The sequence below is a fragment of the Mobula hypostoma genome, chromosome 25 (genome assembly GCF_963921235.1).
Source record: "Mobula hypostoma chromosome 25, sMobHyp1.1, whole genome shotgun sequence".
Lineage (NCBI taxonomy): Eukaryota > Metazoa > Chordata > Chondrichthyes > Myliobatiformes > Myliobatidae > Mobula > Mobula hypostoma.
In genome coordinates this window covers 26,806,732-26,820,291 of record NC_086121.1, presented here as the reverse complement: position 1 = coordinate 26,820,291, position 13,560 = coordinate 26,806,732, and the positions used below count along the sequence as shown (strand labels likewise).

The following is a 13,560-nucleotide window of genomic DNA, read 5'->3' as shown; positions in this document are numbered from 1 at the left end:
AGAGAGCACGGCCTGGGTGGAGGGCAGTGAGATTAATGTTGATGTTGGCAGGTTCGCAGCCAAGGACCTGTTTCTGTTCTGATTCTCTCTGCCTCGACGATTCTAAATTATTTATTGGGTATAAAGACTCATTTTTATGTTGATGTGAGGTCTAAGCTGACCACACTGAGTACAGTGACTTTTGAACTGGTTACCTGGTAGCATACTGTGTCACCAGCTCGTCTCTAATAAAGGAGCATGAATTTGGAAATGTATAGTACACTTTATTTGAATGTGCTATTCACAGCGCAATACATATCATTCTACTTCCTTGCAAGATTTATATTATTTCAGCGTAAGGCCCATGTCCGTTTTGCACTCACTCCTGGCAGGTTCTTACATGGGTTTTGGCCCCTCAGTAGGAAAGGCCAAAAAGGTGGCCCTACCTGTAGAAACAGCCAGGCTCTCTGTTCATCCCTCTGCATGAGGTGGGGACATACACATGGTTGCCAAGAGAAGCTTCATTCAGCGGGAGGAGGTCAAGTTCCTGGGCATCAGCATCTTGGAGGTACTGCGCTGGGGCTAACAGGTTAATGTAGTCATGAAGAAGGCACACCAGCAGGTTTACTTCATTAGGAGTTTGAGAAGATTTAGTATATCACCAAAGACCCTTACAAATTTCTACATCTTGTCCGTGGAGAGCTTTCTGACTGGTTGCATGGAGTGGAGGATCCACTGCACAGGATTGCAAGAGGCTGCAGGATGCTGCTGACTCAGTCTGCACCATCTTGGGCACAATCCTCTACACCATCAAGGACATCTTGGAGAGATGCTGACTGAAGTAGATGGCATCCATCACTGAGGAACCTCACCATCCAGGACGTGCCGTATTCTTGCTACTACCTTCAGGGAGGAGGTGCAGGAGTCTGGAGACCCACACTCAGTGATCCAGAAATAGCTTCTTCCCCTCTGCCATCATATCTCTGAGCAGTCCATGAAGACCGCCTCATCCTTCCTTATTTTGCCGTTTATTTATTTTGTAATTTATGGTAATTTCATGTCTTTGCACTGTAAAAAAGCAGCAATTTTCACATCATATAAATCAGAGATAATAAATCTAATTCTGATTTTATGAGCCACATCCATAGCATCTGATTCTTTCTTCTCCTGAGTTCCAGGCAAATAAAGTGGCGAAGGTGAAGGGGATGGGGGCTATTGGGTGAGGTTTTCCTCCTTTTCCCCTCTCCTACTGGTAAGTAGAGTGAATGAGTCCTTTACTGGTCCTTTTGATCTATAGTCCTGTTTCCATTACAGGCCTGTTAACTATTCACCACGTTCAGCACAGAAACAGACTCTTTGGCCCATGCCGACTGTGGTACCCGTCCAGACTAATCAGCATTGGGTTTATAGCCTCTTATGCCTTAGCTATTCGACTGCCTCTCCAATTGCATCTTAAATGTGATTGCATCTGCCTGCACCAGTTTCTCTGACAGTGTGTTCCAGATATCAGCCACTCTCCGTGTGAGAAACGTTCCCTTCATATCCCCTCTAAGCCTCGTCCTCCACTCTCTTGTTGCCAGTCATCTTCAATGGGAGTGTGTGGAAGAGGTGAATGGCTGTAGTGACAAGTCCAGGGTCTGGGGGAGTGGGTAGGTACATGACTGTTCTTTAGGACTGTGAGTGAGAGGTTGAGGTGCAGGCGGGTGGGCTTGTGCAAGTGTGGGGACATGGCTCTGGTTGTGTGCGTGATAAGAATTGAGTGTGAGGACAAATGAACTGCGCTGAGTTTTGTTTAAATTTTGCATTATTTTGATATCAATGGCATGGTGATTTTTTAAATTTCCTAATCCTAATTTCCCTGCATAAATGGTTGGAAACTGCCACCTTGTATTACTGCAGTGTCCAGAGTACCCCACTACTTGTTTTAATTTTTAACAAAATTGCACTACTTGTAACTCTATATATATATATTTACTGTAATTCACGTCTTTCCCCCTTTATTATTATGTATTGCACTGGACCGCTGCCGTAAAGACAACAAATTTCACAACACGGACACGAGGAAATCTGCAGATGCTGGAAATATTAAACCTGATTCTGATTCCTATTCCATCTGTGTATGAGAATGTGTGTATGTGTGTCTGCTGACTGGCTGCAGTACTGAGTGTGTGGATGTAGTGAGTTAGTGAGCGGCAGAGTGTTGTGAATGGATGTGTGAGAATGTATGCAGTGTGTATATGAGTGTGTGTAAGTATGTGTCACACATGCATCTGTGTGGAATCTTGTGGAAAACAAGGCACTTTCCCTAGCGGCCTACATAGCGTGGGGCTGGTGCCGCATAGAGCTGTACGTGGGAAAGTATTAGGACAGCCATGACATTACTATTGGCCCCAACAATATCCACTTCACCTCCCTTTAAAGTGTCTCATTATCACAGTACTGCTAATAGTTCTACATTGTGGGTCAGAGTAAGGGCCAATGCAGGGGTGGGGTTGGAGCCAGTGGGAAAAAAGAAAATTTTAACAGCCACCTCTAAGTGAGAACTCACTAAAAAGAATTCATTGCCCACCCCAGGAATGACCAGATTTCTTGGTAATTTGATTGGAAAGTCGCCATGGGCATTTTCAGTTTTCAGTGGACACTCACCTGGAGGGGAACCTCAACATACCCTTACCCTTGTAGTGTCCTCACTGAATCAGCCAGCAAGTAGCACCAAGGTGTGGAAGTCAATTTGATTCTTTCAATAGAGCACAGAAAAAAAAATCTCACCATCTCCCTTCTTTCCCTGAGCAATTCTCATTCAAGATCCTTTCTGTCAGAATCAGGTTTATTATGACTCGCTTGTGTTGTGAAATTTGTTAACTTAGCAGCAGCAGTTCAATGCAATACATGAAAGTATAGAAAGAAAAAAATAAGTAAATCAATTACAGTACACGTATATTGAATAGACTTTAAATAGTGCAAAAACAGAAATGATATATATTTTTAAAAAGTGAGCTAGTGTTCATGGGTTCAATGTCCATTTAGGAATCGGATGGCAGAGGGGAAGAAGCTGTTCTTGAATTGCTCTGAGTGTGTGCCTTCAGGCTTCTGCACCTCCTTCCTGATGGTAACATTGAGAAGGGGACATGTCCTGGATGATGGGGGTCCTTAGTAATGGGCATTGCCTTCCTGAGGCCCTGCTCCTTGAAGATGTCTTGGGTACTACGAAGGCTAGTACCCAAGATGGAGCTGACTAATTTTACAACATTCTGTAGCTTCTTTCAGTCCTGTGCAGTAGCCCCCCCCCCCACCCCCCATACCAGGCACTGATGCAGCCTGTCAGAATGATTTCCAAGGTACAGCTATAGAAGTTTTTGAGTATTTTAGTTGACAAACTACATCTCTTCAAACTCCTAATGAAATATAGCTGCTGACTTGCCTTCTTTATAGCTGCATCGACATGCTGGGACCAGGTTAGAGTCTCAGCGATCTGTCCTCTCTTAAGATGATTAAGACTCAGGAGCAGCATCGAGTCTCCTCCACCATTTGATCATAACTGATTTATTATTCCTCTCAACATGATTCTCCTGCTTTCGCCCTGTAACCTTTAACACCCTTACTAATCAAGAACCTATTAACCTCCACCTTAAATATGCCCAATGTCGGCCTCCACGGCCACCTGTGGAATTCCATATATTTAGGGTGTCACAGTAGCACGACACTACTACAGCTCAGGGAGTCAGAGTTCAGAGTTCAATTCTGGTGCCGTCTGTAAGGAGTTTGTACGTTCTCCGCGTGACTGCATGGGTTTCCTCTGGGTGCTCCAGTTTCCTCCCACAGTCCAAAGACGTACCGGTTGGTAGGTTGATTGGTCATTATAATTTGTGTATTCATCAAGGGTTAAATCGGCTGGTTGCTGGGTGGTATGGCTTGTTGGGCTGGAAGGGCCGGTTCTGCACTGTATCACCCTCAGGCTAAAGAAATCTCTCCTCATTTCTGTTGCAAAAGAACATTCTCCTATTACAATCTCTTACTAACTCTTCCTTCAGTTAGTCCTGACGAAGGGTCTTGGCCTGAAACATCGACTGTACCTCTTCCTAGAGATGCTGCCTGGCCTGCTGCGTTCACCAGCAACTTTGATGTGTGTTGCTTGAATTTCCAGCATCTGCAGAATTCCTGTTGTTTGCGTCCTTCTATTATGAGGCTCTTTCCTCTGGTCCTAGGCTCCCACACTATAGGAAATGTCCTCTCGACATCCACACCATCTCGTTCTAGGCCTTTCAACATTCAGCAAATTTCAAAGAGATCTCCCCCTCATTCTTCTAAACTCCAGCGAGTAGAGGCCCAGAGCTGCCAAACACTCCACATTAACCCTTTCATTCCCCGGATCATTCTCATGAGCCTCCACTGGACCATCTCCAACGCGAGCACATCCTTCCTTTGACAAGGCACCAAAGAAAGGGGCTCTCAGAAAAATGGGGAAGATTCCATAACAGTCCTTGAGTAAAAGCAGGTCGGCTCTGTGTTACCCACTGCTGCACTTGGATACACTGATCAATAATATCTACATTCTTGAACTAAAATACTTTTGGAAATGCTACTTTCCACAATGCTTGAAAGCCGGCTGTTCACAGTCTATTCCAATGACATTGTAAACCAAAGGTCATATTTCCAAGCTGACTGATGGGATTGTGAGTTGGGAGAAAAATGTAAAGATATTTCCAGGGGATAGGGCCAAGCTGGGTGAGTGTGTAAGATACATGGTGGATTTGACATAAAGTGGAAAAATGTGAAGTTATCCACTTTATGCACAAAATGGAAGGTCAAACTGCTTTTTTAATGGTGAGGGATTAGGTAATGTTGATTAAAGGGACCTAGGGTTTTCTTGTGCACACATCACCCAAACCCAGCTGCAAATTAGTATTAGGAAGACAATTGGAATGTTGGCTTTATTACCTAAAAATGTGAGCACTGAATTTGTGTAGGACTTTGATGACCCCCAGGCCCCCCCCCCGGCTCTAGTTACAGCCTGCCACCCCTAGAAGGATCTGTTCATTCGCACTCTTTGCTTTTCTGTCATAACCTGTTCTCACTCATCTCTGCCAGCTGTAACCTTTGTGACCAGTTCCTCTCCGAACCTCTCCCGCTGATTTGCAAACACAAGCCAAGAAATTGGGTTTGGGAATTGGGGGGAGAAAGAACAGCGTTAGGGAATTCTGCATACACTGTTGAGAGCACTCCAAGAAATGAGAGAACGCATCGATCGCGACACTGGCATCCAGCACAGAATCCATGCGTAATATAGAGCCTGTATCCAACATTATAATGCGGAGGATCAGATGTGAGGGAAAAAAAGAGCAGGCGATATATTGAGGCCAGAGGCGATCAATCAGGGAGAGCGAAGTGTCTCTCCCCCCCCGCCCCCCATCCCTGTCCCAGCAGTGAGTTCCCATCTATAATGCAGCAGGTAATGAGGTGCGCTGGTCTATTACTAACGTGCAACGCGAGGAGGAAGGTGCAGTATTCGTGTATGTGTGCGTGCGTTTAACAAACAGAAGCAGGTGGATGTGAAGTGTGCAGAGAGCCCGATTTCGCCAGCTTGCTACATGCCTCAGTGAATTTGCGAAGCAAATGAGGCAGGCTAGCATCTGTGGAGCATTGTTACCAGGGATTACAGCAGGACTCGGAATACTACACCAGCCGAGAGGGCAGGGGGAAGGGTGAGTTACTTTGGAATTAAGATGAATGGGAAATAGAAAGTGGCCGAGGAAATCACTCCAGCTCACAAATGAATCTGGTTTTGTCTGTTCTGCGCAGGGATGCGGCTTGTGAAGAGGGGTGGGAGAGACTTGTATTGTTTTGCGAGCGTGAAGAGTCCCTGGCCGGGGTTGGTCGTGTCCATTTAAAGGAGCAGGCGTGTCCTGGGCCAGATGCGTGTGGGGGGAATGGCTGCCGCTGAGCGCTAGTGCTGGGGACGCGCTCCCCTCTCGCCGGCGACGCTGCTGACCACCATGTCTTTCTCCACAGGCCAAGATCCTCACGACTATGGAAGACAATAAGCAGCTGGCGGCGAAGATCGATGTGGCCGTCCAGTCGGCCAGCCGCGAGGTGTCCAGTCTGAGAGCGGAGCTGACGGCCACCAACCGGAGACTGGCCGAGCTCAGCCCCGGGGCGGACTGCGCCGGCATGGATACCAAGCACGGAGAAGGTAGGAGCGGGGCAGCGGTTTGGGGGGGGGGCGAGACATCCGAGGGGAGGAAGCAGGGTTGGAGGAGTGGGAAGAATCGGGGGTCAGATCGGAGGAGGGGGAACAGCAGGGAAGTCAATGGTGAGAGAGAGAGGGGGGGGGGACGGAAAATAGGCGCAGAGTGAACTGGGGAGGACATCATATGGGGCTTAGGGTTAAAGGGGTTCAGGGGATTGGGGACTGAGGGGGACATGGGAAGAAGAACTGGCGGGACGTTGGGGCGATGAGGCAGAATTATGGAGAGAGGAGCTGGGTAGAGGGACATAGGAACAAGGAAAGAGGCAGGAGGGTCTGGAGAGCCGAGAAGTGAGGAGGAGAGTAGGGATGAGGGAGAGGGGCTGGGAAGCAGGGGTAGGGTGGGGAGCAGGAACGTGAGAACAAGGACGATAGGGGCCGGGGCATGTAGGGATGAGAAATGGGAGTTAAAGGGAGTAAAGGAGATGTGTAGCGGGTATGTGTAACCAGGGGAGGAGCGGAGCCCTGAGAACGCGGCGACCCCGGTCCAGTGTCTCCTGAAGAATGTGTTCGGGAAAGCTGGATGACCCGCGTGATTGTTCAGCTGCAGTGTGTGTGTGGTGGTGGCGGGGGAAGGCATTTTGCATGTATTCACCCCGTTTGCCCACCATCCCCAGTATTAACTCTTTAAGCTCTGACCTCCCAGCACATTCTGGGATCGTGGACGCTTGCCCATCTCTGGTCCAGCTGGAGCAGCGTTTGGGTTAACGTACTCGAGCTGCGTGATCTCGAAAGAGTTAATTGCTTTATTACTATGCATTAAAGAATCGACCGGTTTATATTTGCATGTTTGCTGTTTCTTTCCCTCCCTCCCCCCCTCCCCCCACCACTCCTCTTGGAGAGGATATCCTCATTCCTGGATGTATTTAAAAAAATATTCCTGGATGCTCCCAGGAATTCGAAAGGAAATCCTAGTGCCGAGCAGGTTGGAATGGTGCCGGGCTGAAGCTGGAATTGTTGTGGGTTTTCCTTTGTCGCTGGAAGTTAACTTTCTCCCGCGGCTGTGTGTGTGTGCCGGGCTGGGGGAAGAGATGCTACTCGGAGTGAGCGGGAACGTCAGTAACCCGCGGTATGCCGCTACCAGCGATTTAGTCACTCCCCTCTCTTCCGTTTTGTGGGAAAGTGCTCAGAAAAGGAAACCACAAATTAGATTCTAGTTTACAGAAGGTCATGAGGGAACTGGGATTCCTTCTCGCCGCCCACCCTTCTTCCCAGATAGGACTACGAGACGCCAGCTTCAGCTGTACTTAATTCGCAGTTCGTGGACTTTCTTCACTTGCGTCTGTCAACAAGTAACGTTGACATAATTCCACAAAGAGCCGTACAACAGTTTGGAATTCGCATAGAACGATCTTTTGTTAGGGTCAGTCCGTTGCTCCCCATTCTTTCCCGCACTTCTGGTACTGAGAGATTTGAGATGAATTCCCTTCCCGCTCACAGTTCGTGGGCTGGACTTGACCTTCCATTCAAACCCCAGCGCGAACTCGGGTGTCCGGCCAGCGTTAAACGGGGTGGTGTTCATTCACACTGTGTCTGCTCGGAGCTCTCAGCTGCCCCACTGTGGCCGTGTCGGGGGGGGAGGAGGGAACATCCCCAAAGCAGGGGTGAGCCGCTGTCTGTCACCGGGAGCCGAGAGAGGGGATGGCAGGAAATCCGCTGCACGTGAACCCTAACACTTTAAGCGTCCTGGAGTCCCATTTGTCATCATTGGCAGCGATGCTGGAAATGCATCCAGGACAACATAGTGAGCCTTCGACTATGGGCTCCTGCCCTTCACAATAGGAGACTCGAAGTCTCTGATCTGGATTAGCTTGTGCAGCCCCTTCTTAAACACAAAGCGCGCCCTTGAAACGGCAGTTCCCCGACCAGTCTGTAGTACCCAGCAGGATTCCAGAGGCTGTAGTGAGCTGCACAGTTACTTGGATGAGGGAGGGTGTGATGCCTTGGGACTGGAGTAGAGGAACCTGCTCTTAGTTGTAACTCTGATCTGGGTGGGTGCCACCTCAGTGCTGCGGTGGACTACCAGAGTAGAGACGGTGCTTGCCCATTGTCTGCCCTCGGGCCACCGCTGACTTGGATCGCCAGAGTAGGTGGTGATCTTGTTTCAGCAGCTCTGAACTCTGCATGGGGAATGCTGTCTTTCAGTGTGCATGCTTGCGAGATTTACCCCGCTGGAGTCTTCCCGGGTGAAGCATTTCGGAACGGGACGTGTTTTGAAATCGGTTATGCAGTACTAGGTTGATCTTGTAATCACACCACGAGTGGCACCAAGCCCGTTCAAATTGCTCGTAAATAGATAGGCTATTTTTGAATAAAATCTGAAGAGAAAGTAACCCCTTCTTTGCTTAATTACAAGGACCCCAGCAGGAGAACAATAATGAATAAATGCATCGAATTTCTGCACGTAAAGTAAAGCAAAAAAAAACTGGCTGAAAATCTAAAATAAAATCAGAAAATTCTGAGGAAGGGTCTTGGAGCTGTAAGGTTAATTCCGTTTCTTTTTCTACAGATGCTGGATATTTCCATCTCTTCTGTTTTTGTTTTGGCATTTCTATGCATTTATCCTGAGAATTACTTTCATCCCTGTTGAGTAAACAATGGTTCCATACCGTTAGTAACCCCTTCAATACTGTATGACGAACACTTCTGTACAGTTTCTTTTGAGGCTGTTTCCTTGCTGAGCATATACAGTATCTATACAATGAAATACTAGAAGGTGCTGACAATTCTCAACAGGTTGGGCAGCATTTGTGGAGAGAGGAACAGGGTTAATGTATCAGAAGCCTTCATCAATAACTACAGAGATTAGAAATCTGGAAACAAAAAAATCTTGGTGCAAATATTTAACATAGCAGATGTTTACCTGTGGGGAACAAATAGTTGACAGTTCATGTCAAAATGTGTTCTTTGGGATTGACTTCTGAATATTCAAAATGTGTGCATGTAAGAGATCTGGGAGTGGATGCAATAAGTGTGGCAGGAACAGGCTGAACCACTTGAGCCTAGAAATCCTAGCCCTGCTATTACTGTTGAGTTAAACTGGCATTTAACTTCAGTTAAGTGAGTTAAACTTTCCAGGACAGTTGGGCAAAGGGAAACTGGCAGATTGTCAGTTGCCATAGCGAGACCTGATGTAGTGTCTCAAAGAATAGTTGAACCACTGGGTAGAATGTAATCACCTGTATAGGGTGTTGGATACCCATGAACTAGTGAGTTTTGTGGAAATGGGTCCCAACATTTTGTGTGCACAACTTGGTTGTAGTGCAATCCTCTGAACATCCAATCACACCCATTGAAGATGCAAAGCAAAACCATGGACCTTATTGGAGGCAGTGGGCATGTGGTCATATTCAACAGTGAGACTTTGAGTAAAGTTAATCACAGGGTGTACATAATTCTTGGGCTACTCAATTGAATTTTGATTATGCTGCAGGGATAATCACATTTGTTCACTTTAGTTGGTGGAAGTGAGCCATGTGGATTGTAGGATATATGAGGATGGGTGCCAGTTTTTTGGGAGGAGGGTGGCTGTACTGACGGGGGTCACCGAAATAGGTTATCATTGATTTAGGGCATTCTATCCAAGGAGATGAAGAGGTAATAAAGCAAGTTCTCCACCATGAGAGAGTGTCAGAAATTGTGATAGTTTTGAGGTTGATTTTGGGGATCCAGAGCACTGGAGAACAAAAGAGGGTGATTCCCAGGCTGTGCAGCAACTGAGCGAAGGTGGAAGTAAAAGATCAAATAGAATGGAGACCAAGGAGAACCAGGGAGATCAAGGAGGGCAACTGGGCAGGGATGAGGTGGAGCTTGTTCCTGATGCAGCTTCCTCTTTTTAAAAAAAACTAGGAATGAGCCAAATGGGCGGGCTGGTGGAGAGTCTGGCAGGTGGATTATCAACTTGGCATCTTTGGGGTTCAGAACGTGTTAAGTAGGTTTGTAGTGAGATACAACAGAGGAGATGCAAGGCTTAGAACACTTTGGCGCTTGGAATACTATACAGCAATGCAAGCTGCAACACGAGACATGGTTCAATTCCTCGCACAGACTATTGTTTGGGCACCTTTCAAGTTGCTCTTCTCATTCCCTAAGTCTTAAAGTTTGTAGCCCTTAATGGAGGTGAGAAATTATCCTGCATGCTACTTCGCTAAAGGTTAAAACAGAAATACTATCAGCACTCAGCAGGTCAGGCGGCATTTGTGGAAAGAGCTGCAGAGTTAGCAATTTCAGTTCAATGCTTCTTCGAAGTGTGTGATAAGGGTCTTTAACTGGGAATGTTTAACTCTATTTCTCTTTCTCTAATCAGCTGAGTGTTTACAGCATCTGTTTTAATTTGCAGCTTCTGTAGTTCTATTTTCAATTGCTATTTTCAATTTTCAATTATTGAACTATAATCTGTTTAAAGGAACATCTCCCTTTTTTTTTGTTGTCCCCAAATCTTGGTTTTGTGTGAATGAGACATTTGGGTGTCCACGGTTGGTGGAGCTCACATAATACCTTCCATTGAAAAGTCTAGATCAAGTGGCTGTGGAGAGGGTGTTTCCTATGGTGTGGGAGTCCGAGGGCACAGCCTCAGAATAGAAAGGCGTCTCTCCAGAACAGAGATGATGAGGAATTTCTTTAACCTGAGGGTGGTGAATGTGTGGGATTCATTGCCACAGACGGCTGTGGGGGCCAAAGACTTTGAGTATACTTAAAGCGGAGGTTGGTAGGTTCTTGATTAGTGTGTGTGTGTGTCGAAGGTTATGGGGAGAAGGCAGGAGAATGGGGTTGAGAGGGATAATAAGTCAGCCAGGATGGAATGGCAGAGCATGCTGAATGGTCTAACATACCTGCAACATAAGAAACGCAGTTCCAGGCAGAGAGGTTACTATCAGGGGTCTCTACACTGCAGGCAGCTTTCTCAGTATCAACAAGTATTTGGCACTTCCAATAGGACACAAGAGTTTCTGCAGAGGCTGCATGAGTTGGCGACGTTCTAGAAAGAACTACTTGTTGCTTGACATGATCAATCAGAGCTTTGTTTCTTGCCTTTGCTTGGCTGGAAGAACAGTAAATGGCCTGTGCTGAAATGACTATCACCCTTTGAAGTGCAGTCGGCAGTGATCTGCCTTGTTCTTATTTTGGCTGTGAAATCTTTGCCAGGTTCATCTTTGCTCTAAAATTAATTTGTACGACGGTTGCTGATGATGTATCAATCTGCACCTTAAAATGAATCCCAGGTGATGATCGTAACACATCACCTGTCCAACAATCCTCGGGGCTTTGGTGTCAGTTTGCCACCCCTGTACTGTCGTCTCTGTTGTTGAAAGGTATTGTAGGAAGGCAGTGATTCCCTTCCAAGGAGATTGACCTTTCTTCTCCCAACTTCTGCACAGATTCTTAATTAAGAGACAGCTTCTTGCCTGAGGATCCGATGCCAAGTGTTGGACTGACTGATTGTCAGCCAGCTCCTCAGGATCAGAGAAAAACTGAGGAGCTGGAGACAAAAGGCACAGCAAATGCTGCAGCAACAGACAACGTGCCAGAGGAACTCAGTGGTTGAGCAGCATCTGTGGGATGTGTGACGTTGTCAATTTTTGACCCGAAACATTAACAATTCCTTTTACAGATACTGCTTGACCTACTGAGTTCCTACAGCAGATTGTGTGAAACTGAGAAGCTGGTCAGAGAATTTCCAGTAGTGCAGAAAACATTGACCCATCCAAGTTTACAACTCACCCACAACCTTCAGCATTAATGAAATTTGGGTACTAGCACCATAGAAAATTTAGCGACTATGACCCATCACCAGTGTAATTCCCTGTTCCACTGACCTGGATGGTAATGTTAATCAAGAGGTCCTAATGAGTGACTTTGTGCACTTCAGGAGCAAGGGCCTTCAGTTTTGTTCTTGGTAACTCATTCCAAGTACATTAATTTTATGCTCCATGCTCAGTGCGACTACTCAAGTTAAGTATGATGTCCTCCTAAGGGGTTATTCCCTTAGAAGAGAATGCCTGTGCACGGCGTTGTTTAACACGGGGATGCAGATGCACAGGCAACCACCGTACAGTCCTTGACAGATCAGGGTCAGGGTCCAGCAGCATGGACTGCAAGAGGACTGGGGATCCGTCACTGCTGCAGCCTTCTCCCGCTTTCAATGCTGTTGTGATGTGTCATCATTTTCTGCCAGCTCAACTGTTGAGGTCTTGGTTGGATCGCTCTTTTCTTGGATCCACCCTCTTGATCTTACTGCCATCATCTTGATCTTGATGACCCCATCAGGAGCTAAGCACCAGAGGGTATCGCACTCAGGATCTCAGGAACTCAGAAGACTCTCCACCACGACGAGGTAGCCGTCCTTGGAGGAGGATCCAAGAAGCTCCATGCGATAACCACTTCACATCTGTGTTAGCCTGAAAAAGTTCAAATTATTCAATGAATTTGTTTTCCCCAATCCCCACCCTCCAACCAACAGGGGACACTCTACTGGTGATGATATAAGTCTGCTGGGCAAAGTTTGGTTAGGCAAGTGGAATAGAGAGCCCTAATAACCATGGGTGTCATTGTTCCATGTGCTGATGGGCAAGTTTACTTAACGAGCTTTCCTTAGTACTAATAAAATGACCGAGTTAAAGTCTCACTTTAAGCATTGTGCTTGCAGAAGGTGATTTCATGCTATTGAATCTGATCCATCCAAAGCCATGTATCTTCAACTCCAACACAGCCATTTGCTTCCTTGGTAATGATGTGCTATCATCTGAAGCACACTTACAACAGGCGGCCTGTGATTAAAGAGCAACCATGCTTGAACTGGTGAAATGGATCTGCAAATGGCTGCCTGCACTGTTACCCCTTTTGAATGGTGTACCATACAATGAGAAGGCTCCCCCCAGCAACACATTTCTTCCTGTCAGTCCCAGGGAAGTCATATTGTACATCTCACATCACTCTACCACGCTGATGACCTCTGGCTCCTATTACAAGGTGCATTTCCTCCTTCAAAATGGAGGCTGTTGCAGGGAAGTCGGAGCAAATGGTCGCTTTGTTCGTTCGAACAGTTCTGCTTAAAATTCTGTTGGAGCGGTTTCATCATTACTGCTTTCCAATGTCAACAATGCAAAGGAAGATTTAATTTTCAGTTCCGTTTTAAAATGCCTTTTAATTAAAGAGTTTCATGTTTCAAGGACAAAAATCTCTTTCTTTCTAAGAGAGCAATTGCCAGGCATGCAGGTGGCTCCGGGGAAGCGGTTCCTCGGATTAGCTGGCAGCCTGTGCAGCATCCATCCTCTGCTTGGAGATTTACGGCTTCGCTCATGGAGCACTAGCTGCTTCCTAAGCCCAGCATGGGGCTG

The 13,560-nt window shown here is 46.7% G+C and overlaps 1 protein-coding gene across 3 annotated transcripts in view; it reads left to right on the top strand.

Moving 5' to 3' along the window:
- The window catches only part of LOC134337820 (kazrin-like), a 719,044-nt gene that overhangs the window by 302,517 nt on the left and 402,967 nt on the right, over window positions 1-13,560 (top strand). For all 3 annotated transcript variants that reach the window (XM_063033089.1, XM_063033088.1, XM_063033091.1), the window contains one exon: window positions 5,989-6,169. In XM_063033089.1, coding sequence (XP_062889159.1) covers window positions 5,989-6,169 — 181 coding nt within the window. The remainder of the gene's footprint in view (window positions 1-5,988; window positions 6,170-13,560) is intronic.